The 24,497-nt window shown below is 35.5% G+C and overlaps 9 protein-coding genes across 9 annotated transcripts; 5 read left to right on the forward strand and 4 right to left on the reverse strand.

Moving 5' to 3' along the window:
• Nucleotides 1-703: 703 nt before the first annotated feature.
• RO3G_11023 (uncharacterized protein) lies at nucleotides 704-2,486 on the forward strand (the record flags this gene model as incomplete). The annotated part of the gene is made up of 4 exons (XM_067665607.1): nucleotides 704-916; nucleotides 1,001-1,189; nucleotides 1,243-1,374; nucleotides 1,434-2,486. 4 exons carry the CDS (start codon nucleotides 704-706, stop codon nucleotides 2,484-2,486), a joined length of 1,587 nt encoding a protein of 528 aa, XP_067521708.1.
• Nucleotides 2,487-3,789: 1,303 nt separating this feature from the next.
• RO3G_11024 (uncharacterized protein) lies at nucleotides 3,790-6,960 on the forward strand (the record flags this gene model as incomplete). The annotated part of the gene is made up of 1 exon (XM_067665608.1): nucleotides 3,790-6,960. The coding sequence occupies one exon, from the start codon at nucleotides 3,790-3,792 to the stop codon at nucleotides 6,958-6,960; it is 3,171 nt and encodes a 1,056-aa protein (XP_067521709.1).
• A 609-nt stretch (nucleotides 6,961-7,569) lies between these two features.
• RO3G_11025 (cytochrome c oxidase subunit VIIc) lies at nucleotides 7,570-7,891 on the reverse strand (the record flags this gene model as incomplete). The annotated part of the gene is made up of 3 exons (XM_067665609.1): nucleotides 7,570-7,589; nucleotides 7,650-7,737; nucleotides 7,793-7,891. 3 exons carry the CDS (start codon nucleotides 7,889-7,891, stop codon nucleotides 7,570-7,572), a joined length of 207 nt encoding a protein of 68 aa, XP_067521710.1.
• Nucleotides 7,892-8,240: 349 nt separating this feature from the next.
• RO3G_11026 (saccharopine dehydrogenase) lies at nucleotides 8,241-9,879 on the forward strand (the record flags this gene model as incomplete). The annotated part of the gene is made up of 6 exons (XM_067665610.1): nucleotides 8,241-8,340; nucleotides 8,398-8,524; nucleotides 8,587-8,697; nucleotides 8,753-8,861; nucleotides 8,918-9,058; nucleotides 9,112-9,879. The coding sequence occupies 6 exons, from the start codon at nucleotides 8,241-8,243 to the stop codon at nucleotides 9,877-9,879; spliced, it is 1,356 nt and encodes a 451-aa protein (XP_067521711.1).
• A 761-nt stretch (nucleotides 9,880-10,640) lies between these two features.
• RO3G_11027 (uncharacterized protein) lies at nucleotides 10,641-11,410 on the reverse strand (the record flags this gene model as incomplete). The annotated part of the gene is made up of 3 exons (XM_067665611.1): nucleotides 10,641-10,946; nucleotides 11,071-11,111; nucleotides 11,386-11,410. The coding sequence occupies 3 exons, from the start codon at nucleotides 11,408-11,410 to the stop codon at nucleotides 10,641-10,643; spliced, it is 372 nt and encodes a 123-aa protein (XP_067521712.1).
• A 1,255-nt stretch (nucleotides 11,411-12,665) lies between these two features.
• RO3G_11028 (uncharacterized protein) lies at nucleotides 12,666-13,748 on the reverse strand (the record flags this gene model as incomplete). The annotated part of the gene is made up of 1 exon (XM_067665612.1): nucleotides 12,666-13,748. The coding sequence occupies one exon, from the start codon at nucleotides 13,746-13,748 to the stop codon at nucleotides 12,666-12,668; it is 1,083 nt and encodes a 360-aa protein (XP_067521713.1).
• A 2,769-nt stretch (nucleotides 13,749-16,517) lies between these two features.
• Nucleotides 16,518-16,751, forward strand: RO3G_11029 (uncharacterized protein; the record flags this gene model as incomplete). Its single annotated transcript, XM_067665613.1, has 1 exon — nucleotides 16,518-16,751. One exon carries the CDS (start codon nucleotides 16,518-16,520, stop codon nucleotides 16,749-16,751), a length of 234 nt encoding a protein of 77 aa, XP_067521714.1.
• A 393-nt stretch (nucleotides 16,752-17,144) lies between these two features.
• Nucleotides 17,145-17,548, forward strand: RO3G_11030 (uncharacterized protein; the record flags this gene model as incomplete). The annotated part of the gene is made up of 2 exons (XM_067665614.1): nucleotides 17,145-17,167; nucleotides 17,269-17,548. 2 exons carry the CDS (start codon nucleotides 17,145-17,147, stop codon nucleotides 17,546-17,548), a joined length of 303 nt encoding a protein of 100 aa, XP_067521715.1.
• A 6,207-nt stretch (nucleotides 17,549-23,755) lies between these two features.
• Nucleotides 23,756-24,460, reverse strand: RO3G_11031 (uncharacterized protein; the record flags this gene model as incomplete). The annotated part of the gene is made up of 1 exon (XM_067665615.1): nucleotides 23,756-24,460. One exon carries the CDS (start codon nucleotides 24,458-24,460, stop codon nucleotides 23,756-23,758), a length of 705 nt encoding a protein of 234 aa, XP_067521716.1.
• Between the last annotated feature and the right edge of the window lie 37 nt (nucleotides 24,461-24,497).

Here is a 24,497-nt window from a genome sequence, read left to right on the forward strand (position 1 = left end):
CCACAAATATTGAGTGTGCTTGATTCCCAATTTTTTAATTTAAACATAACAAAAGTTGAGATATTGAATTGCTTCTGCAATTAAAGGCTTGAATTCAAAAGAGCTACATTAGTTTAGCTTCTAATACGGTCTGATTTATTATGCATATTTTAACAATTAAAGCTCTTACTTTTACACCGAAAATATTCTCACAAATTGCTTGTGCTTGACATTTATCTTTGTCTCACCTGCAGTCTCTTTGATTCGCAGAACGCATAAATATTTTGCATTGATTTGAGTACAAGTATGTACTCTAACAAAAATACCTTTGCAAGTCAAAATGTCTGGATTTCTCTGGTAGAAAATGTCTTTTATGTTCTTCCACTTTAACAATAAGTTCTGTCTTTTCTATGAAATACTGTTGTTTACTATGCAAAAGGATTATGTTAATTTTTTAAGTCAGGCTTTTATTCGTAGCAGTAAAGCCTTGTTTGATTCCAAAATAGCAAAATCTCAAAAACGTAAAGCTTACATGTACATTATTCGAGAGATAACATATTTAAGAAACATGACAACCAAATACGATTGCTATTACATTCATGTTCAAAATATATTTTTACTCAGTCTCTCGTTACACATGAGGAATCTAAATAAGGCGGAAGTGACCTTTTTTTCGTGTATGTTCTTTTTTTCTCTTACTTTCTAAAAAAAAATATTTAGAATAATGGATAAAGCTGCGGTTGATCAAAGAAAACTCAATTTTAAAAACAAGGATGCCTTTGGTTCTGATTCTGTTAGAAACAGAAGACAGCAGCATTCAGTAGAAATTCGAAAACAAAAGCGTGAAGAGAACTTAACGAAGCGTCGTAACATGAATATACCTGCCGCGTCCATGTCAGATAGCGAATCCGAAGTTGAAATTGAGGATGATGTTAACGTAAGTAAACAAAAATTGGTTTTATATTAAAGAAAGAAAATGTTCTTTATGTTTAAAAAATTAGTTCTGATTTATTTTAAATAGTTGCATTCCAACTTACTGAGCTTGATCGAAGCTGTGAATTCTAATGACGTTGAAAGACAGTATGACGCTACCACCAAGTTTAGAAAATTGCTTTCAAAAGAACGTAATCCACCTATTAAGGATGTTATCTCTACTGGTGTTGTACCGAAGTTTGTTGAGTTTCTAAGGTCACCTCATAGTCTATTGCAGGTAAAGAAAATACGAATATGCCTGAATGAAAGACTCAATATATCAATATATAGTTTGAAGCTGCTTGGGCTTTAACAAATATCGCTTCAGGTACTTCTGATCAAACACAAATTGTTATTCAAGCAGGTGCCGTACCCATTTTTATTGAATTGCTTTCAAGCCCTGTTCCTGATGTGAAAGAACAGGTAGGTCAAGAAAAAAAATATGCAGGAATTTCATGTCACCAATCGCTGGTATTTTATAGGCTGTTTGGGCACTGGGTAACATTGCTGGTGATAGTGCTTTATGTCGTGACTATGTATTGGAACAAGGCGCACTTCCACCTCTTTTAGCCATTTTGAATGATAACAACAAACTTTCCATGCTTCGTAATGCAACCTGGACCCTTTCCAACCTATGTCGTGGAAAAAATCCTCAACCTGAATGGAACGCAGTTATCCCCTCTCTTCCTGTACTTGCCAAGTTGATTTATACAACAGATGAAGAGGTGTTAATTGATGCTTGCTGGGCCATTTCTTATTTATCTGATGGAACAAATGAAAAGGTTCAAGCAGTGATTGAGTCTGGTGTATGCCGGCGTCTTGTTGAACTTTTGATACATCCCTCTACCTCTGTTCAGACACCTGCTCTGCGTTCTGTAGGTAACATTGTTACTGGCACTGACCAGCAAACTCAAGTCATTATCAATTGCGGTGTTTTACCTGCTCTTTTGTCACTCTTAGCTAGCCCTAAAGAGGCGATCAAAAAGGAAGCCTGTTGGACAATCTCTAACATCACAGCTGGTAACGTGGCTCAAATTGATGCAGTTATTGAAGCTGGCATCATTCCTCCCCTTGTCCAAATCCTTGCTCATGGGGACTATAAGACAAAAAAAGAAGCTTGCTGGGCTATTGTTAATGCTACTTCAGGCGGGCTTAATAAACCATCCCAAATCCACTACCTAGTTTCAAGTGGTGTTATTAAGCCTCTTACTGACATGCTGATGACTACAGAAAATAAGATGATCCAGGTTACTTTGGATGGTTTAGATAATATATTGAAAATTGGAGAACAAGAGCGTCTAGATAATCATGAAGGTGTTAATAATTATGCACTTTATATTGAAGAATGTGGTGGTATGGAGCTTATTCATCAATTGCAACGACATGAAAACGTTGAAATATACAAGAAGGCTTATCACTTGATTGACAAATATTTTGGTGAAGAAGAAGAAGAAGAAATGACAGAAGCAGCCGTTCCTCAATCATTTAACTTTCAACAGAATGTTTCGCAAGGCGACTTTAACTTTGGCTCTTAATATTGCTCCCTATGCCTGAACCCCCTCCTCTTTCTTCTCGCTTTTTTGTTCTTCCATCACCATGCACTACGATCATACTATTCTCTCTTTTCCCCTTTCCCTTTCACCCTTCCCCCTTTGATATAAATTATATTTATACACTTTTTTATATATGTAGACAGCAACCTCTGTCTTTTTTTTTTCTTTTCCCCTTTCTTACCCTTTCCCCATTTCTATAATATCTTGTAATTAAAAAAAAACATGAAAAGATAAAGTGTCTTCTTTTTTGATACATGGACATGTAAAAGTGTATTTATTGCTGTCAAAACTGCGATAGACGAGACTTTGTTACCCTTGAAATCAATCGCAACAATCCATTGACAACAACAACTGGTTCAGTCACAGGATCTTTTTTTTTGGATGAAATCAACAGTTTTGCCTTTTCCACTTGATATTGAAAGATGTGCTGCAGCCTGTTACTTTTATTTCTCTATAGCTTTCAATTTAGCACATAATTATAATATAGCATTTATTTGCTTTTACCTTTGATATTATAGGACTTTCTGGTAATTTTTGATAGAATGTCATAATCAAAAGGACAAATTGTTTTGGCTTGTAGGTGATAGAAAGAGAAAAAAGAAAGAGAGAGAATGATAGGAAATAAATAATAAAAAAAAATCCCGGTAAAATAAAAGTTTGAACTAAGTAGATATATCATTTTGATTCTATCTGCAAGCTCGTCTTACTACGCGAATATATAAAACTCATAACCACTAGAGATTATACTGAATTTTGCGGCTGCAAGTATTTCTTCTTTCTGCGGAAATAAAATGCTTTCTTAAAGCCTATTGCTTGAATGAAGGATTAAAATATCTTTCGTGTTAAACTCAGTAGCCTCATGGCAAGCTTTTTGTTTTGTCTATGTAAATTCTGAGTGTGATGAAAATGGCTTTGAGCTTAATAGATAAAATCATGTTCATTGGGAATTCATTTAATGTAGCTTCCTTACTCTATATATTAGATATGTGACTGAAACACAATTATTTTAAACTCCAAATCAAGCTTTATGCTATAAAAATAATGTAATAAGAATAAATTAGTCATTATTGTCTATTAATGATTATTGTGTAAAATAAAAACATAAAGGAATGCACTCCTTAGAAGCGTTAAAGAAGTCCCTTTTCAATGCATGTTTTTATAAACTCGAAAGTTTAATTTGTTTTCGGAAATTGGAAATTTTATTGTCTTATTTTTGATCCTAAAAACACTTCTCTCACGTTTTTTGTCTTTCTTTTAGAAACAAAAAAAAAAGAAGCATTTGAAAATGGAAAATGAAGCTGGAACAACACCAACGGATACAACACCAAGGCCGTCCAGTACCAATCGAGAGTATTCTGTTTATGCAAAATCAGGCATCTTTAACTCATCAGCATCTCTCATCAGCAATGCCACTAAAGAAAGAAAGAGCTCAACAAGCTCATTGAACAGTAATAGTGGGCCATCTTTCACCCAGCGTCTGATTGATCGAGGAGTAGCAGTTCCAAGCTCATTCTCAAGTTGGGAAAAAATTCGACCTTCAGAAGACTCATCATCACCCGGTTCATATGATTTTGATTCTTATTATGGTATGTCTCCTTTTATTACACCTTCTTTTTCGACCAATGAAGCACCACACTTTCATCAGGATGGACCTCTTTATAAATCCTTGAGACACCGTTACGAGAAAGAAAAGCATAGTAGCTTAAAGGGTGACAGTATTGATGAAGAAGAAGGCGTTTTATCTTCTCCCGAGTTTCTAACCACAAGTAATCACAAGAAAAAGTACTCAATGCAACAACCAAAGCTTTCGACACACAAGGAGAAACCAAGTGCAGAGGATAGTGATATTGAACTTTCAGATGAAGAAGAAAATAATCATCCTATCCCTACCTTATCTCTACATGATCACAAATCAAGAAACCTTTTACTTCACAATTCAAGAACACGACGATCTAGGTCACCACTATCATTTACACCAACATCGGAAAGTTCCAACAGAGACAGCTTGAAAATATCCAATTATCATCAAGACATGTATGATGAACTACTCGAACGGAACAAGAAAAAGGAAGCAAATGAAGAAAAAGTTACTTTATCGCCTTCGACTGAACGTCTCAAGAACCTTTTGATTACCCCACCAAAGAAACCAGAAGCGACCAACAACACTTTTTTACCTATACGACAACCCAAACCTTTATCTTCGCCACCACGCAAGCATTTACTTCAAACACCAGTCTTCCAAGTAGTCAATGCAAACACTGTCAAAGATCGATATCTGTTTCTATTCAACGATTTGCTATTGATATGCAAACCTATTATGGATGAAAATATTATTGTGAGTAATAGCAGCACGACATCTACTGCATCCAAGAATAGTATAGCAGGAAAAGAAAGATATCGATTTAGACCAAATGAAAATTCCTTGTTTCAAGTAAAGAACATTGTCGAACTATCCAAATTGACTCTCTACATTTCAAAAGATGATTATTATGCCACTCATGCAAAGGCGCCTACTATAGAAATTGGGCCAGACGGAAGACCTATCTTACCGCCTGCAAGAAAAATACATCCCATTATGGCATCTGCTTTACGCAAATTTGAAAAGAATGCAAACCTCGGTATTCAATATTTGATCGACAAGGGTGTCCTCACCAATGATCCTCTCAGTATTGCCAATTTCTTATTTAAAACCCCCGATTTGAATCGACGTCAATTGGGTTATTATTTAGCAGATCAAAACAATGTAGACGTTTATGATGCCTTTTTGGAATGCTTTAGGCTTGTAGGACTCCGACTGGATGAGGCACTTCGTATTTTACTCACAACTTTCCGATTGCCCAGTTTGTGGGAAGCTCTGGAATACATTATTGAGAGGTTTGCAAAAAAATGGCACGATGCTAATCAGAACGTGATCAAATTCCATGAAGATATGGTGGTCAAAGTCGTTGTAGCCACCCTCTTTTTGAATGCAGAGCTTTGGTATGATGCTACATCTGAAAAGGATGTCTTTTGGTTTGCACGTGAGGTAAAGGAACGTCAGGGTCGACAAGCAAAGAGAAAGATGAGTATGGTTGACTATCAAAGACTACATCACTCAATGAATGGTCTCCAAAATAAACATACGTCATCTTTAATCAACGCCAAGAATGATGCCAACAATCGTCAGAGTGTAGCTATTGAACCTCTTCACTATATCATGTCTCTTCGTGCCAAAGGTTCTAATCAACCCAATTTAGATGAATTTTTGGAGCGATGGAACTATTATGATCAGTATCACTTGGTGCCCCGTGAATTTATGGAAGAAATGTTCAAGTCAATTCAACAAGAAAGATTGGAAACCGGTTGGGATAACAAAAATGATCATCGTGCCTTAAGGTATGAAAATACAGAGGATTCAGAACAACTTCCGCAGGACGTTGTCATCACTGTCGTCCCTCATCGATTGCCTTCTCGTTTAACAAAAGGTATTCCCTCTGACCCAATCACTATTTCTATACCAGCCCCTGACAAAGGACTTCAGATCAAACTAAGGGGACAAGACCTTGTATTTGAACCTAATATCCTCGACTTTTCTAATTCGTGCATTCAGTCATTTACTATCACTGGAAATACACTTGGTAGAACCTCACTCATGTTTATCAAATCTGGCGAAAATGCTGGTAACTATGTAAGCCCGACGTTGCCCAGAACCAAGACTGTCGTAGTCGAAAGACCATTCATGCGATACACATTCCAAATCGGCTTCAAACATATTGATCGAAAGTTACTGCCTTTGGATGGTGAACCCTCTTTACAGAAAAAAGTAGATGACAAGAAGGCGGAAGATATAAAAAACAATGGTGGAGTGAAAGAACAGCAAGAGATGGAAGATGATGAAGAGCAAAATCAAAGAGATTACATGGTGAATCGCAAATACACTTTTAGTGTAGAATCATTAGAAGAACGAATCGAATGGTTAGAGGCGCTAAAAAGACTAAGCGGATACATCAACGGAATCAAGAATGAAAAGGTTACCCATTCTCTAAGTCACATGAGTTCAGAATCAAGAGTGGCTTTACAAGTTCTAAAAGAAGTCTTATTGGCAGATGAAGTGAAAAAGGGCACAGCGCGTGCCAAGAGCAAGCATACAATACACAGTCTAAGTCTAAGCGCTGCCACAAGCCCAGTGTCCGATAATGGTTCCTCAATTCTAAACGGTATTGAAGGCACTAATACTAAAGATACTACAGACGATATACCCTCAAACATCAATTCTTCCGACGACCGTCACGGCAGAGTAATGAAGTTACTTTTACCTAAAAAAACAACAGAAAACCGATCTTCAACCATATCAACTAGTACAACTGCAGCCAACGTTGTGACAAAAAGAGGTCATGAAATCATACAACTGGTTGTGCAAAACTCAATGGTTCCACTTGTTTTGAGCTTTTTGCGTAGTTGTACTAATGATAAATAAAGTGATTTTAATTTTATCCACAGTAACAAGCTTATTTAATGATACTTGAGAGCAACGTTCATGTTTTATACTTTGTTACATTTTCTAATAAAGACAGAATAAATAAAATCCCATGGTGTTCATCTTCATTATGTTCGTTTCTCTTTCTCAATTTTGTCGATATAAAGTTAAGAAATACCTCAATTACTATGGCAACCTAATAAAAACTAAAAGAAACATGTCTGTTTATCGTTGGAAAGGATGCTCAATTAGGGTGTCGTATTATATGTTGTTAGGTAGTAGCCAACTCATCAACCTCAACTTTTGTGGTATTCTTTCATCCTCTCTGTTATAGGATAACTTTTAACAAATCAGCTGGCAAAAACACTAATACTTCTATCAAGAGAATACAAACTGATACATTTCACTTTGATCATAAATTTACAAAATACAAAAGATGTGATGTTCTCTTCGATGTTGTATCTGTAAATTGCTTATGTTAGCAAATGTGTATTTTTGTGTCAAGGCTTTTATAAATTTATTGATGAAAAAATAATTTAACCAGCCTTGTAGCTATAAGAGAAATAAGAAAAAACAGTTAGCTCAAACAAACCTAATCTAAATATAAACTTACAATTGCCACCAAGCACCTAAATATTAAAAAAAAAAAGATTAATTTCCATGTTACATTTGTCTTTAGTCTTCCTTACCGAGGAAAGGAGCAGCAAAACCGAGGCCAAGGTACAAGGTCATCTTAATAGCAAGACCAGCTCTGTTCTTGGTGTTGAAAGGAATGTTCTATTCACAAATAATTAAATTACTCCAAATAACATTTTGTTATTTCTATTCTTACTTGTCCGTTAGTGTTGGAGAAATGATAGAGATCAGAACGAACAAGTTGACGAGAAGCAGCAGAGCGCATGGCAGTACGAGCAAGGAGGTTGGAGTACATTTTGGCAAGTGGAAGAGCAAGAAAAAAAATCTAGCAATGTTATTTGATTAGCAGGGGAGAATAATTGTCCGCTTTTTTGTTCTATTCCAAAATGATGACATCAGCATTGAGGATCGGAGTCTAGGATGTCAATGCACTCTGGGACAGTACTCTTAGATTTATCCAATAAAACAAATCCATCTCGATATGAATTCTTTATATAGAAATACCATCTAAACTATACACGTTTAAAACCACTGTCTAACTGTGAACCATTTTCCTTTTTCTTTCTTTTTTTTCAATTTCTTTTTAAAAAGATGGGTGACAAGTAAGTTCTTGCTCACTTGTGTCGTAAATCAATGTTAATAACATGGTTTGTACTAGAAAAATTCTTTTGCTTGGTTCTGGTTTCGTTGCTGCTCCCTGTGTTGAATATCTTGCTCGCAAACCTGAAAACAAGATCACAATTGGTAGAGTTTTCTATTTTCAATTTATTGTTTTTAGCTAACGCGTGGGAATGTTTGTAGCAAGCAGAAGACTTGAAAATGCTCAGGCTCTATCCAAGAAATTTCCTGGTACAGTCGCTGTCTCTTGTGATATCACTGACGAACAAGCCATTGAGGATTTAGTTGCTCAACATGATGTTGCTATCAGGTATATATAAAGATAAAACAGGGAGGCATGCTATAGAAAAATTAAATTCTACATGAACACAGTTTGATTCCTTACATCTACCATGCCAAGGTTATCAAAGCCGCTGTCAAGCACAAGAAGAATGTTGTCACAACCTCTTATGTTTCTCCTGCCATGATGGAATATGACCAAGCGTAATTTTCTCTTTTTTTTTTACAAACGCTTAAGTAACTAAGTTATTTTTTGTAGTGCTAAAGATGCTGGTATTACTGTAATGAACGAAATTGGTCTCGATCCTGGTATTGATCATCTTTATGCTGTCAAGACCATCGAGGAAGTTCATAGAGAAGGTGGAAAGGTAAATAGATTATCTTTGATTTAAACACCGACATCTCAATGACTTTTTTTGTGTAGCTTAAAGAATTCATTTCATTCTGTGGTGGTCTTCCTGCCCCTGAAGACTCAAACAACCCTTTCGGTTACAAGTTCTCATGGTCTGCTCGTGGTGTATTGCTCGCTTTGAAGAACACAGCTAAATATCTTGAAAACGGAAAGGTAAAAGGGAAAAAAGCTTCTTTTTGGGAATCCTACCTTAACTGGACTTATAGGTTGTTGAAGTATCCGGCACCGCTCTTATGGATTCTGCAAAGAAATTAAACACTGGCTACCCTGGTTTTGCTTTTGTTGGCTATGGTAACCGTGATTCCACACCCTACGATAAACGTTACAACATTCCCGAAGCAGAAACCATCATTCGTGGTACCATTCGTTATGATGGTTTCTGTCAATTCGTAAAGGCTCTCGTCATCCTCGGTTTCTTGAGCGAAGAAGAAGAGGCACACTTATCAGCCAATGCTCCTGAAATCACTTGGCGTGAGGTAATTGCTAAGGTAGTAGGTACTAACGAAACCTCAGCCGAAGCTTTACAAGCCGCCATCATAGCCAAATGTGACCTTGATAACAATGACCACAAAGCCCAAATCTTGGACGGTATGCGATGGGTCGGCTTCTTTTCGGACGTTGCCGTAACCCGTCGTGGATCTCTCTTGGATACCTTCTGTGCCACGCTTGAAGAAAAGATGCAATACGGTGAAAATGAGCGTGATTTGGTCTTCTTACAACACAGATTCGAAATTGAACTCAAGGATGGTACACATCAAACACGTACTTCTACTTTATTAGAATATGGTAAGGTCGGTGGATACTCTGCTATGGCTACCACAGTCGGTGTTCCTTGTGGTATTGCTACACAATTGGTATTGGATGGTAAATTGACAGCCACTGGTGTTCTTGCACCTATGTCATCCGAAATCAATGAACCTATCATTGAATTATTAGAAAAGGAAGGTATTGGCATGGTTGAAAAGATTTTGTAAAATAAATAAAAGCGTGGTCTTAGTACATATTCATATTAAAAAGTATTCTCGTTTGTTATATATCTGATTTTATTTTATTTTTGAATTTAATAAAAATGCCTTATTGTTAACAGAACTCATTTGCTGTACTGTGCTTCCACTTTTTTTTTGTATGAGGATTTTATTCTAGTGCCGCCTCTAGACGAACACTATTATAAAATAGTGAAAATTATAACAATAAAATAACTATTAATATAATAAATTGTAATATTTTTGCATTTCTTGACGATATAAACTTTCATTGTGAATTCGTCCAAGTAGCGCTGTGACTCTTGCTGTTGCTTCATTTGGCCAGAAAGGTGTGCCTTCAAAAATATATTTCTAGTGTAATCTCCATAAGCTCAAGGCTCCACAAACAATTACATGATAGTTGTCAAGTTTCCAATGTGATAGTGTCTTGGCTGTTGTTTGAAGTGGTCGATTTATTTGATCAAACTATCGTATCAACGGTTGATCCAGAAATCGTGTCGCCAATGTGTCCCATGTAGGTTGTTTAACTGGGCAGAACCACAAAAAGTGTTCGGCTATTTCGATTGCGCAACACATCATGCATTCTTCATCAGTGATATATTTGAGCATGATTTTATGCAGACGAGAGCGTGCAGGAAGATTTAAATGATAAAGCCTCCATAGAATGGTACGTACCGGACGAGGAATTGAAGCATGTCAAAATGTGTTCCATGAAGATTTGCTAGCTCTAGGATACGTGGACAGAAGACTATCTAAAGGAAGTATGCCGAGGCTTTGGAACCACTTAGGGGATAACTTCTCAACTGGTGTGCCATCTGGTAGAGATGAGCTGAATAGAGAGGCAAACTGAGGCGCAGGATGTTAAAAGCCAAAAGAGGATATAATCCCTCAAGAACACAGTTGGGTGAACTTTTAAGAGTAGCAAAAAAATCTTCTTCAGCTATTTGGCCCGTACGCAGGAGATCGAGATATTTTATAGCCCTATCTGTTTGCTGACTGGACAGGAAAGATACTCTTGGAGTAAGCTTACCATCCATAACATTAAATCCATATAGTAGCTAATTATACACATAATAAAAATATAACTTTTAATCTCGTTTAATTCAAAAACATCTTATCTTAACCAATTGATAAATCAAAAATCAATGGTATTTATCGTTTATTTTACGATTTTCAATATACAAGGAACAGGACAAAATATAACGCAGCTAAAAAGTGAATTACTACAAGGAAAAAAAAAAAAAAAAAAAAAAAAAAAAAAAAAAAAAAAAAAAAAAAAAAAAAAAAAAAAAAAAAAAAAAAAAAGAGGAAAAAGCTAAATTCTCGAGAAGAGAATGATCCAAGAATCTGGGCCAAACTTATGCATTTATTTAATGTGTTTTGATTCAGTGAGTTTGATGATATTTGGCTTGATAATTGCAAATAATAGTTGTGGGGGAGACTCTACAGCGCCAGCATGACGAATTCTTTGCATAATCAACATTTTATTATGCTCACTTATCAATTCAGTTATAATACCCATAGTATTACTCACACGGTTCTATTGAGTATGAACATATAGCGTTAATATTACGAAGTTTTATACTGCAAAATATGTGTATATTCGGTTACTTTAAACAAGCCAGAAAATTGAAGATAATCCAGTACAGTACCAGCGTACTTTTCCTTATTTGATAACTTCAACTTGGATCCTCAGATAATAGCATAGATGTTCTATTGAAGATGTCGTAAACACCACAAGTGAATTGATAATTCTATGTATGCGAATGTTAAGGAAGAGAAAATGTAATGAAGAATAATCATTATACCTTTGGTTTGCAAGGGATCAGGTTATTGTATGAATAGTAAATTGGAACAACAAATTATAGTTAAAGTATATAAGATTGCATTTATACTTTTTACAGGGATTGAGAGCTATTATATGGATCAGTATAGCGACCACTCTAAGGTTGATTCACCATGTATAAAACCTAAATTGGCATCAAGTTTGCTATGAAGGTTAGCCAAAATGATAAAATCATAGAGGATATGACACATAGAAGGCCTTCGAATGCGTCATTTTGATAACTGTCGAATATTTTGTTGGATGATAAACTTAGAGCATTCGATGCTCAAAACAAAAGTTGGTTTCGCAAATTTTTTGGGGAGGATCAATCGCAAAAAGTATAACAAGTTGTTTTATTATCTCTAAATGTGAACTGAAAAAAATAATGCCTCTCTACTATTATGTATTTTCATGTTTTCCATAAGAGATGTCTTTCGTCTTCATAAAAGATGTTCTTTTTTGTGAATAATAGTTACGATTATAAAGCTTCAAAATGCTGGTCAACTTATTTTTAAAATGTGGTCAATTTATATTCAAAAAGTTGGGAAAACTAGCTTCAAACGTCTGACCAAACTAGCTTCGCACAAGCGCGCAATTTTTTTCAAAAAAAAAAAAAAAATAGGTGATGTTTTCAAGTTGGTAAGTTGAGTGTGGAAGCACAGTAATTATTTTGAATGTTCTTAATTTAAACAAGCTTAAAACTACCCTAACAGCGTGCTTTAGATATTTTCATAAAATATAATGCTCAATTAAATTATAAATCATAAAAAAGCTTGCTTTGCTTGAAAACAGCTCATCTTAAAAGAGCAGAAAACTTATATTAGTTTTACATTTTCTTTTTACAAATTGTTACAAAGATAAATTTATTTATGAAAAAATAGAGTTACTCTATACGATAGTGGATGTGATATAAAGGGAATGTGATTGCGAAAGGATCAGTAAAGAAATTCACTTATTTTCTTGAACAGCCAGACTTGGCAGTGATAGCCTTGGGACAGGTAACTTGTTTGTAGGTCATGGTTGGGTTATCAGCGTTTTTGAACCAGCCGAATCTCCACTTACAACCAGCTTGAAGGGCAGAAGGAAGGTTAGAACAGTCAGAGGCAGAAGAAACACCGCCGTATCTTGCACCCCAACCATCGGTGGGAGCACCCCATTGAGTGGCACAACCATTGTAGATACCAACACCACCACCGGGCATTTGCAAGTCAAAGTGAGCACCAGTGTTAGAGCCAAGGTCAGAACCAGTGTTGGTTACTTGAACAACCATCTTCTTACCCTTGACGGCAGTAGAGGTGAATGTGAGTTCGAAACAGGCACAACACCAAGTAGCTTCGCTACCACCAGAAATGGAAGCAGCGGCGAAACCGTAGGCAAGGTCGTCGCTAACAACCCAAGGTTGATTGTCATTACAGGTGTAGCTGCTACCACCAACACAGCCGTTTTGAGTGTTGTTATCAGCAAGAGTCTTACCATCCTTGTTACAGGAGCCAACAGGGGAGGTGACATCAGCCTTACCGGGCCAACTGCAAGAAGGCTTACAACAATCCCAGTAGCGAGTGGTTTCACCATTACCGGAGGCACCACCAGAGACAGCGGAGTAGTTTGTAGAAGCAGAAGAAGAGGAAGAGGAAGTGGAGGTAGAAGCCTTCTTAGTAGTAGTGGTGGTCTTCTTAGAGGCTTCAGTAGTGGTGGTCTTCTTGGAAGCTTCAGTAGTGGTGGTCTTCTTAGAGGCTTCAGTAGTGGTGGTCTTCTTGGAACCTTTAGTAGTGGTAGTCTTCTTGGCACTCTCAGTAGTGGTGGTTTTGTGAGAAGATTTGTTAGTGGAGGTGAGGTTTTCATTGGGAACACATTGGGAGTAGAAAGGATTGTCAGGATAATCAACGCAAGTAGAGCCAGATTCACAGCAGGTAGGTCCATCCCAGTTCTTACCACCACATTGGTAGTAAGCCTTGCTACATTCAGCAGCATGGGCCATTTCAGTACCGACGGCAAGTGCCAAGATAGCGGAGGAGGCAATGGTAAGGAACTTCATTTTATGTGAAAGAATGTGAAGGGGAAGTTTGTTGGAATATTCTTTTCATCAAATTATCCTGATCCTTTTATATGAATGAGAGCTCCTTACAAGTATCGTTCCATAAGGACAATTAAATTGAATCACAAATTCGTGTTTCCTCAATTGCTCTTTTGATGGTCCGATTATATTACTATTTATTGAGGAAACCACGTTCATTGACTGAAAAAGGGAAAAGTGACAGGTCTACGTTGTACATACTTTAAAGAATAAGAAAAAAAAATCCCAAACTGCGTGATTCTGACCGAACATGTTAATGGTAGTAGATCTGCATGTGATACATCTGTGAATTTGCTACTTAAAAGAAACTTTCTTACTTGACAAATAATTCTTTTTATGCAACAGAAGAAAGATATGAATAAGCATGATTACGGAGAAAAAGAGCAAATAGTGTAATTACGTTCATACAGTACAATGTCATTTCATCCACAAATAATCATAATTCGAGTCACCGAATCTTGATCCCTTTTGTTTGTGCAACTCATATTCTATGTTATCTAAAATTCGAATGATTTTTTCCAAACAAAAGCTGCTGGTTAGGATAAGTCACGATAGTTTCTTTCAGTCTGTGCAGAATCGTGCTATAAACTGCATCCTATAAGCATTGATTCTTTTCCTATAGGCTAACCTGAAAAGAATTTATTTGCTGCTCATTACATTGTTCATCTTTTTCTTTTTCAAACCTATCAAGGAATGCTTTTACTTTCAGTAGAAAAATATTCGGTAGCAAGCTTTTGTGCAACTAGTAGCTTTGACAAAAAAGAAATGACTGCGTTCATTGAAACATAATTTTATATAAATTAATTGAAAATGTATCCCAGTCCTTTTGAAAAATTTCCGTAATAAGATTACGTTATATTATTCAATAGCATACTATAAACTAGTCTCAGCACCCTGATTTATTAATTCTCGACTTGTTAAATAAGCTTTTAGCTTATACAAAGTAACTTGTGAGGCTGCAAATGCCACTTTTCTGGAAAATAAACAAAGACCGCCAGAGATGAGATCATTTGCTGCTCTCAAACTTGCAATTGCTTTTCAAAAAGCAATCTTTTAAATATTATCCTATAAACTTATATTTACCTTTTAAAATAAGCTCCAATGACTTTAATAGGTATTGAAGAAGAAAGCTTTCAAAAGCCAAAGAGCTCCCAAATTTTTAGCGTGTGAGCCCTAAAAAATATTACTGTAACATAACAATTTGTTTTTGTATTACATCAAATTATTATTTTTCCCAAAGTTCATGGTCTTAGAAAGATTGTCTTTAGTTCATGATATATTTTAGCTAATAATGAGAAAGTAGCTTAGCCATAATGTATTTGAAAAAATTTTAGGATAAAGATAGTTTTTATAATAACATAATCCACTTAAAATTAAACAATTCTTATGCGCTTGAATTTTTTGTTTTGCTTTTTTTTATGCAAATCCCGCCTTGCTAAATTTTCTCCTATTTTCCTTTCCCTAAATCACTCGACTTTTCATTACAATTATTTCAAGATAAAATCAGTATATTCAATAGGATTAGTTAAGTGTAATATGCTTTTAGGAAAAGGATAGTTCAGTACTTTTCTTTTGTTTTTGAAGTGAGAGTATAGTGTTGTGTTCCCAACGTTCGGTAAAATAAAGTTCTTGTATACCCTTTACAAATTACTTGTAAATGCAGCGCGCTAGAAATGTTGACTCAATTACACTCATCACATCTCTTATTGCGAAGAAATTTCATTATCAGGATCCGAATTCCGGTTACAAGTCTTCTAGCTGGTTTTTATCACCTAATAGTTTTTGAACAACTAGATTTACAAAAAAAAAAAATAAGCAGCTGGAGGCTTCCTTCGTCTCAAATTTTCTTGAACAATTGCACTTTTTTGATAAAGGAAATATACAATAGCCTAATCAATGAATAGAAATATAAAAATAATTTCTATTTAATAAAAGCTATCTTTTATTTCAGTAGAAAGAAACTCTCACTCTATTTTTATTCTCTCTTAGTTGATAGTTGCAGTTAATAATCAAATGACTTTAATCTCTGACTTATCAAAATTATTTTATGATAAAGAAGCTTTTATATTAATATACTGAGGGATTCTACATACTGTTAATCTTTTTTGCAATTGTACTACTATTTACTTGTTTTCTATTACTCCTGCAATTCTGTGTTACTTATTATTATGCCTAGTTAGCAAATCAGAATACCACTATTAATGAAACGACAGAAATCCCAGTTGTCAGTACACTGAGCCGCATTGTAACACGAAACTGCCATAGTGCTCTCCAAAATTTGTACCTCATCTACAACTACCAATACTGAGCTTTGGTTCTGCTTTTTTAAGCGAAAGAGGATCAACTTGCATTGTATGATCGTATGAAGATCAATCAAGTGTCTAAATACTTGCCGGTCAACATAGCTCTATGTGTTCGTTCTAGTACATCTTGTGTTACTTAGGATTTTAACAAGAAAGCTTTAATTGATAGGCATAGTGTCCCTTTTGCTCAAAAAGAATAAAGTTCTTGTAAAAAATGGGAAAATTTATGATAGGGTAATATGCCATCAAAATAATTTAAGACCGTTTTTTGAATCCGTCGCTCAGGAACTTCCCAAAAATACACCTGTTTCTTTGACGTCCTATATTCTATCTATTTGCGTGTCATTAACCCTCGACCCTTTGACAAGATCATAGGACATATCAGTGCTAACTCTATTTAAAATACTGTTGCTGGCAAAGACAATCCATGGGAGAAGTTTTGGGTTCTGATTCTCGTTTGACTCGATATCAGCTCAATCATGATCCTTCTACGTCCAGCTCTACAACACCTTTATTTCCTTCACAGAATAACAACCCTGCTCCAATGGAAGCTGATGCTATGTATCAGCATTCTTCTCCCATATTTTCCTTTTATTTGTCTGCCTTCCGTTCCAAAAACAACCGTGGTGGAAATAGCCAGCCTGCGAAATACTATAATTGATGGGCTCGTTTTGGTGCTTCAATGTGTAGATATTGTGGTAAAGAAGCTCATCTCTCAAATCGTTGCTACTAAGCTAAGAATAGCAAGAATCAGATCCGAGATTTGCAAGCTACTCTTTTGGCTCCCTCTAATGTACCTAGCTTTCAAACTTTTTGAGTCTATTTGATTACTACTTCTAGTACTTGACCTCCTTATTCTGTTGCTTCTACTCAACTTACTGCACCTGCTCCTTTACCTCATTTTTTAATGAGTCCAATTACGCAGCAATTCCTGAACATCAAGATTCCTTGTATACTTCAACCCAGCCTATAACACAAAATGCTATTCACACACTACTATACCCAAATAAAGCTGCTGACTGCAAAGAAGATTTTCGTCTGTCTTATACTGTTGATGGTTTTTCTACTTCTTGTTCTGTGAAATCAGTACCAATATACCTGCTTTACGGCTGAAATTGCTACCATGCTGAATGATTCTATTGATTCTTATAAGAGTAAACCTTTACTACCACCATTAGTGAATATGCTACTACTATTGGTTATGCTAAGGTGTTGGTTAGTCTTGTCGAAATCTCATTTCACCTTGAATGTCACGTTATTGATCGATTAAATCACCCTTTAATTATTGGCTTCCATGGTCTCAAGTCTCATAAGACTGTTATCGATGCTGCCATTAGTTCTATCCATTTTCCTGGTCTTTCCTCTGGTGCTATGACTGGCGTCTTTGGTTCGTCTACCGCTACTGCCAATTTAATTACCCTAAGCAATGTTTTGTCAAGTCATATTCTTGCTTTCTAATTACAATACTGAATCTGCCCGGACATCATCATGTGTAATTTACTATCAAAGATATTTATAACATTCTTGCTATAGTGTTCATTCCTGCTAATTTGTTTGCTAAAAAGATAGTAACATTTGTTACTGGCATTGTCCAATTCAACAAACAAGATCTAGATGCAATGAAAACTGCTAATTTAAATATCAAAGTATATATTATTGTAAAGATCAACACGTTAATTCTACAGAATATTCATGCTTGTCGTTTACTTGTATTAATTAAGAGGATAATCTATCTTCAACGCATTCTGTTTGCTTTATTTCTGTTTTGTCTCATTTGAAGTCCTATGGTACTTTCGGATGTTCTCTTTTTGCTACTAAATCTCTCTGAATGGCTCAGATACCTACAGAATTCTCTAATAGCTTTGATAACCTGTCTACTTTAACCGCCCATTTGGTTTAACATCATATTGATGCTGGTAATGACCATCCATCTCTTCTCTTCATCTATCGTGCTTTGGCTACTGCGAATGAAACAATTAGTATCCTCATCGATGAAATGTTTTAACCAAGCGTTATTCGTTAGAACCAATCACATCGAGCCTCTTTTATTATCTTAGTCACCAAATCCGATGACATTGCCCGAGTTTACGTTCGTTGTCGTAGCTTGAATGTCAAGGCAACTAAAGATGTCTGTCCATTGACTTCTGCCGGCGATGCTTTTTATAGTTTGGATAATGCCAAATACTTTTCTACGATGGGTATAATCTCTTCTTATTGGCAAATTAAAAGTCATTCTAAATGCTCTTTTATCTCTGGTTGATATCTGTTTGAATTTGTGTGTATGTCATTTGGAGTTTGCTCCTCTCCAGCTAATGTGCAACGTTTGACAAATTCTGTACTCACTGGCCTCAAATGGAAGACATGCTTTATTTATTTTGATGATGTAATTTGTTGTGGTCGCTCATTTGATCAACATCCTCGTGATCTTTATGAAGTCTTTATTTACTTGCTACTTCACTGAATGTCAAGCTTTCCAACTTTCATTTTGCTAGTATTTGTATTTCCTTTCTTGATTATATCTTATCGCCTGACTTCTTTCATACAGATCCCTTTCTTATACCTACTTGTGTGAAAAGCATGCGCTTTTCCCTGGACCTATCTGGCTGTTATCCAAAGTTTATTTAGTAGAACTTCAGTGATCGCCGCCGCTCTGAATTCTCTATTGAAAAAGGATGCTCTTTGGGTTTGATTGGATCGCTGGTAATCTGCTTACAAAATATTGGAATTGGCCATACTTACCGCTCCTGATTTTCATTTTCCTGATTCCTCCCATCTTTTAGAATTGCATGCTGATAGTGCTTGCTCTTCCGGTATTGACGTTATCCTGTGTCGATGCGATCTCACGAATAAGCATTAACGGTTGTGTGGGGAATATGAAAAATGCGCATTACCTTACTGGTACAAAATTTACAGCTGTTATCAATCGACGCTCATTCCAATTTTATGGCGTTCTCGTGCCAATGACCTTTGCGGTCGACTTATACGTTGGGTTCTTGAGTTACAGCAACACGATTTTACTATCGCCCATCTTCCTGGGCGTGGCATCACTTATATAGATACTCTTCGTCACTATCCTGCTGACTTTTTAGTTGTTCTATCTTTGTATGCTTTCTCATGGTTCCCGACTTGGTTTTGTTCAAGCTGTTGATCTTTTTTGTCGCAGCATCCATGCTACTAGCCCACTCGCTGCTGGGTTTTCAACGATTCCGATGTCTTTTTCTTCAGCTCTCGTTCTGTACTACAGTTTTCACTTTAAACTCAGACAAAGTAAGAATAGTTTTTGATAAATAGGAAGTTGGTTTAGATGATTGTAAAGTCTTTGTTTTTCTTTAGACAACGAAAAAGTTATTTTCAGATAGATTATGCTTAATGATGGCGGTAGATCTAATAAACAATCTTTAAAAAAAATCGGCAGCAAGCCATATGCTTACGTAAGAAAAGGCGAAGTGTGATTACGTAAGGTAAAGGGTTCATTATCCAGCTACAATAACCCCATACACTGTTTTATAAGATATCTAATCATATACTAATCGAAATAGGTATCGTAGCTACAAACAGTAAAAGTATTGTTGATTGAGAAGTATTAATGATGCTATATAAATTTTTAGTTTTTTGTATATGATCGATGTTAATTATTATGTTAAATATGTATTTCACTTAAAGAAAGCAGTAATAGTAAGCAGATCATATCATTGTTGACTATATTCAATAAAACCTTAGCATGCCAATAAAGTTAAAGGTTTCATAACATGCTTTATCGTTACGGAGATAAGTAGCATAGGCCATATTTCGTTTGTAAACACAACGATATTAGGACTGGAGGGTCTAGTCGTTGGAATTACGGATGTTTAGGAAAGAGCAAGAAATGGTATTAAAAGTAGATATTGTATTGAAAGTCAAAGGTACTATAAATAGTGATTTCTTTTTTTATGCAGGCGCCTTTGTCATCAGCCTGCAAAGTAATTCTTTGTCTTTACGTGTTACAGTTTGAGATAATGAAATAAATTATTATTTTTATTACAAAACTGCAAAGCAATTTTACGGAATAATAAGACAAGAGAATGGTGAAAGATCAAAGGAGTGTGATGGTTTTTAAATTAATGAATGGGGTTAAAGCGCTAGTGATACCCTTTAGTTGCCATGGGCACAAGACTTAAAAGGCAGTCTGTCAAAGGTCTTCGTCTTATACACGCGAGGCTTTCTCATATGTCTTGACACACAAGTCACTGACCTTTTTTATGGTGCAAATAAGATGATTTTTAAAGAAAACAGGTTAAATAAAGTGATAAAGTAAATTACTTACTTCTTCAACAACGCTTGATTCAGCAGCACTTCGCCACAAAGCACTTTCTTTTTCTCTCTCCTTCCTTCAGCACATGTATCATCCTTCTCATTTTGTATTCCATTCTATAAGACCATCGATAATCTTTTCATAACGTTCCATTGTAATAAAAAAAAGCTCTAAGAGCAAATCCATTGCATGTTTTTGCTTACTTTACAATCCTTCCGTACAAAGCAATTTGTACCAGCTTACACCAGATTGGTCCTTTTTTTTAAAAAAAGAAACTTTATTTTTGTACTTTTGTTTATCTGAAAAGTTTTATTTCAGCCATCGCTATTGTAAGGGAAAAAAGGGTCCCTTGATTTCATGTACATGAAAAGAAAGGGACTCAAATTATGTTGTACAACACATGCACCTTTATTTTGCATGATTTTGTTAGAACACAATAAACCATGTTTAAGACTCAGACTGTCCCTTTTTTAAGTAAACAATTTGTTTCTGAATAATTCTTTGGCTATGAACGAGTACGACTTATAATATATCTCACAGAGCAAGCTAAAAGTTATGTTTGAGGAAATAAAAGACGCTCTGGGCCATAATAATTATGAGATCATCGTTCGAACCTTTTTTTTTTTCATGTAATACAGACTGGGAAAGAAATTTTTGATGCACAGGTGATTGACAATCAAACCTTTTGAAAGTGAAAGAAAAGAAAGTGCTACAAGTATGACGGAAGGAAGTGATGAAGCGTTAAAATAAAAAGGTAGAGCTTACTGATTTAATTACTAGATTGGTATGCTTCCTTCTCTAAAATTTTAATTAAAGAATAAAAAAAACTATTTGAAACACTTTTTGTCCCACTCGAATTCCTCTTTTTATCCAAAAGTAATTAACAAACTCTATTTCTTTTATCTCTTCAAATAGTGACGGCTAAGAAAAATGGGAAAAGAAACGTTCATGTGAAAAGATAACAAAAAAAAAAGAGGAAATTAAGCATAAACAGCTCAATCAAAACATATAAAAGCATACCTTTCTCCTTTTCTCCCTTTTTCGTTTTCTTATTACTTCACATCTTTTGTTTAAAAATGAACCCCAAAGAAATGATCCGTCAAGTAACAAGAATGCATGGCCTATGTCAAGCAAAGCTTGAAATCCTTCGCGCAGAACGCGTTGAAGGTGGAGCGCAAATGGGCAGGAGTCGTTCCGACAGGACACTCCTGTTCAAAAAAATAATGATAAAAAAGTAAGCAGGACTCATTCTGAAATATATAAATGTAACTAACCACAAAGTACTTTTTAGAACAAAGAAGGCGGCGAGGGAAATTGGCATCAAGGCAGCCAAAGCCTTGATGAAAGAGCAAGAAAGAAAACGCCGAGTTGCAATGATCCCTCGTCCCTCCAAGATGTGGACTGGAGACAGCTGGGCAACAACTAGCCCACCACCTTCCAAGAGGTATCAGCTTCACGGCTGTTACCTCTAAGGCCCCTTCCTTTCCTTCCTGTCTCTCCTTCCTTTGCCCTTTGTCTCCCTCCTCATCTTTCATCAAAATCCGCTTTCCTTATCTCTCTTCTTTTCCGAAAACTGCTTGCAGTTTTGTAATAAAAAATAATTTATTTATTTGTTTCATAATAATTTTTTGTTGGTTATTGTATGAAAAGCGCACTTTCCTTTACTATAGTGATTAATATTGTCAAGTCAAAGTATATATACACATGCATACAATAACAAGAGAAAAGCTGCAAGTATATGTTTATGAGCAATATTAATCGTGCTTTGTTTTTTAATTTCTAAAAATATTGTTGCCAATACTTTTTTTAACAATGCTTTCTGGTCGCGTTTTGTAATCGCGTTTTGTGACTGCGTGTTCGTGATGAGTGAAAATTAGCTATCACGACTATTTTGCTGTAAATTTACTTCATCATCAGAATCTAAACTTGAACTATAGTCCTTGCTTGTTCTCTTTTCTGAAAAATAGCTGCTAAAAGCTTCCTTTAATAGAAACTTCTTTAATCAGCACAAGCTTTAATTTCTATTCATTAAAAATTATCTTTTACATTCGTAGAAAGACATTCTTTCTATTTTATTCTTTTTAATTGATACTTTCTAGTCATTAATCAGGCAATTCTAATCTCTGGCATGTCGCTCATTGAAATATATCGAGATTTGTCGGAATTTAGAGTTATACAAAAAAGGAAATGTAAAAATAAAATAGAATAAAAGTAAAAGTTACAACGCTGTTGTTTTATTTATTGAGCATATTAATCGTGTTTATATGATTAATTTTGGTATTAACAAAGGTCCATTGGAGTGCTTTTATACAATGACCTTTGGCGTTTCTAAGGCGTCTTCTCATTAGGAGGTGTCTTTGGTCTTCGATAATTTATTATACCTGTGTAATGATGTCAAGATTCGTTCTTCAATAAATGTCTGGAATAATCCACAAGTCTCTAATCACTACTGGCAGGTTTTATTGTTTAATGTTGCTCTAGTATATTCTTTAGAAAAACATATAAATATGTTTCATTTACTAATTTAATAAAAGATATAGCATTTTTACCAATACCACTTTGGTCCTTATATTGTTATACCAACCCTCAATAAAATTACAACCCATTTATACCCCATGTGACTAGTTGAAAACTTTTTTTGCATTTAAATGCTCTGATAAAATTTACTGCAAATTTCACTTATAAAACCAAAAAGTTGCAAGCATGTTTAATAAGTTAAGTATCTTTAGTTCCGAGCAAAATTAAAAGATACTTGAATGTAATTTGTTGACTCGAGTGAGACTAGAATTGCTAATTTGTGAGAAATTGTTGCTACTTATTCAGCCTACATGTTGCCTTGAATTAAATTTATTGCTTAAAAATTAATAACTTTAAATTATTGCCCTTCAACAAAAGCCAAAAATGGAGAGCAAGAAAGAGGAATATGAGCACATGTATAGTCAAACCTATGGAAATTGGCATTGTATAAAAACAGAATCTCTTTAATAACTATATATTGCATATTTACAAAAACAAAACTTTGATTTTGGTATATATTTATATAACTTGCTATCAAGCTTAATCACTAAATCAAATAATGATATTATATATACATCTATGCTTAATTGTTTTTCTTGCAGCTGATGATTTAGTAGTATCAAATTGTTGCTCTGTTTAACAAATACAAGAAAATAAAAGTAGCCTTATTTTATCAACAAGAAACCGATTACTTGTCAAGAGAAAAAAAATACTATAGTAAGATACAAAATCAAGTGTATTTATTATATTATATTAAATCTGATATATAGAAGTAAAAGGCAGCGCCAGGCTAATGAAGAAATGAACAACACATGAAGTTGATACTCCAAAGAGAAGAAGAAGGCAAGGGTATATTCTTAAAAGAATGGAAGCTTAATCATTGTAGTTTCAGGTGTGAATAAGAGAGCACACATGACATACCAAGCAGTTAAAGCTAAAGTAAAGGATACCCAACCACTTGCAACATTAAACTTGGCTATACCGCCTAAACCACCAATAGCACCAAAGAAAAAGGCCAAGAAAACCTGCAAGAGTACTAATCGAACAAGGATAGGTTGACGAAGTGCACCAAGCAAAAATAAGAATGCAGCAATGGCATACCCAAGTTCGACCAAACCAATACACTTTCCGACTTCAGCCTCTCCACCAGCTTCGATGGCAGCCGAAAGAAAGCCAGATCCTGGCGCGATCATGATACCAAAAGTGAAAAAGAAGCCAGAAAAAGTTAGCATGCTAGTCGCTGCAAACATATTGCCAATGATCAACTCACAGACGCCGCAGATGAATTGACCCATCGCACCATAGCCAAACGCGACACCAATAGCGACTTGAGGTAGATGAGTAATCAAACCCGAGTTGTAGAGACCAAGGACAAAAGAACAAAGGGCAAAAGCACCAAATCCAATGGGCGCGGGGTTTAACTTCATAAGGGCCTCACGTCCACTGTGAGGATGAGGGGAAGGATGCTGAGACAACTTACGCTCTTCGGCATAGCTACTTTCAATAGCAATGTCAACAGCTTCATGGTGTTTGATTTCAGCTTTTTGATCAATGGAGGTCATGGTTGAGTATATCTAAAATGAAAAAAACAGGCCATAG

This window comes from Rhizopus delemar, genomic scaffold (assembly GCF_000149305.1).
Source record: "Rhizopus delemar RA 99-880 supercont3.8 genomic scaffold, whole genome shotgun sequence".
Lineage (NCBI taxonomy): Eukaryota > Fungi > Mucoromycota > Mucoromycetes > Mucorales > Rhizopodaceae > Rhizopus > Rhizopus delemar.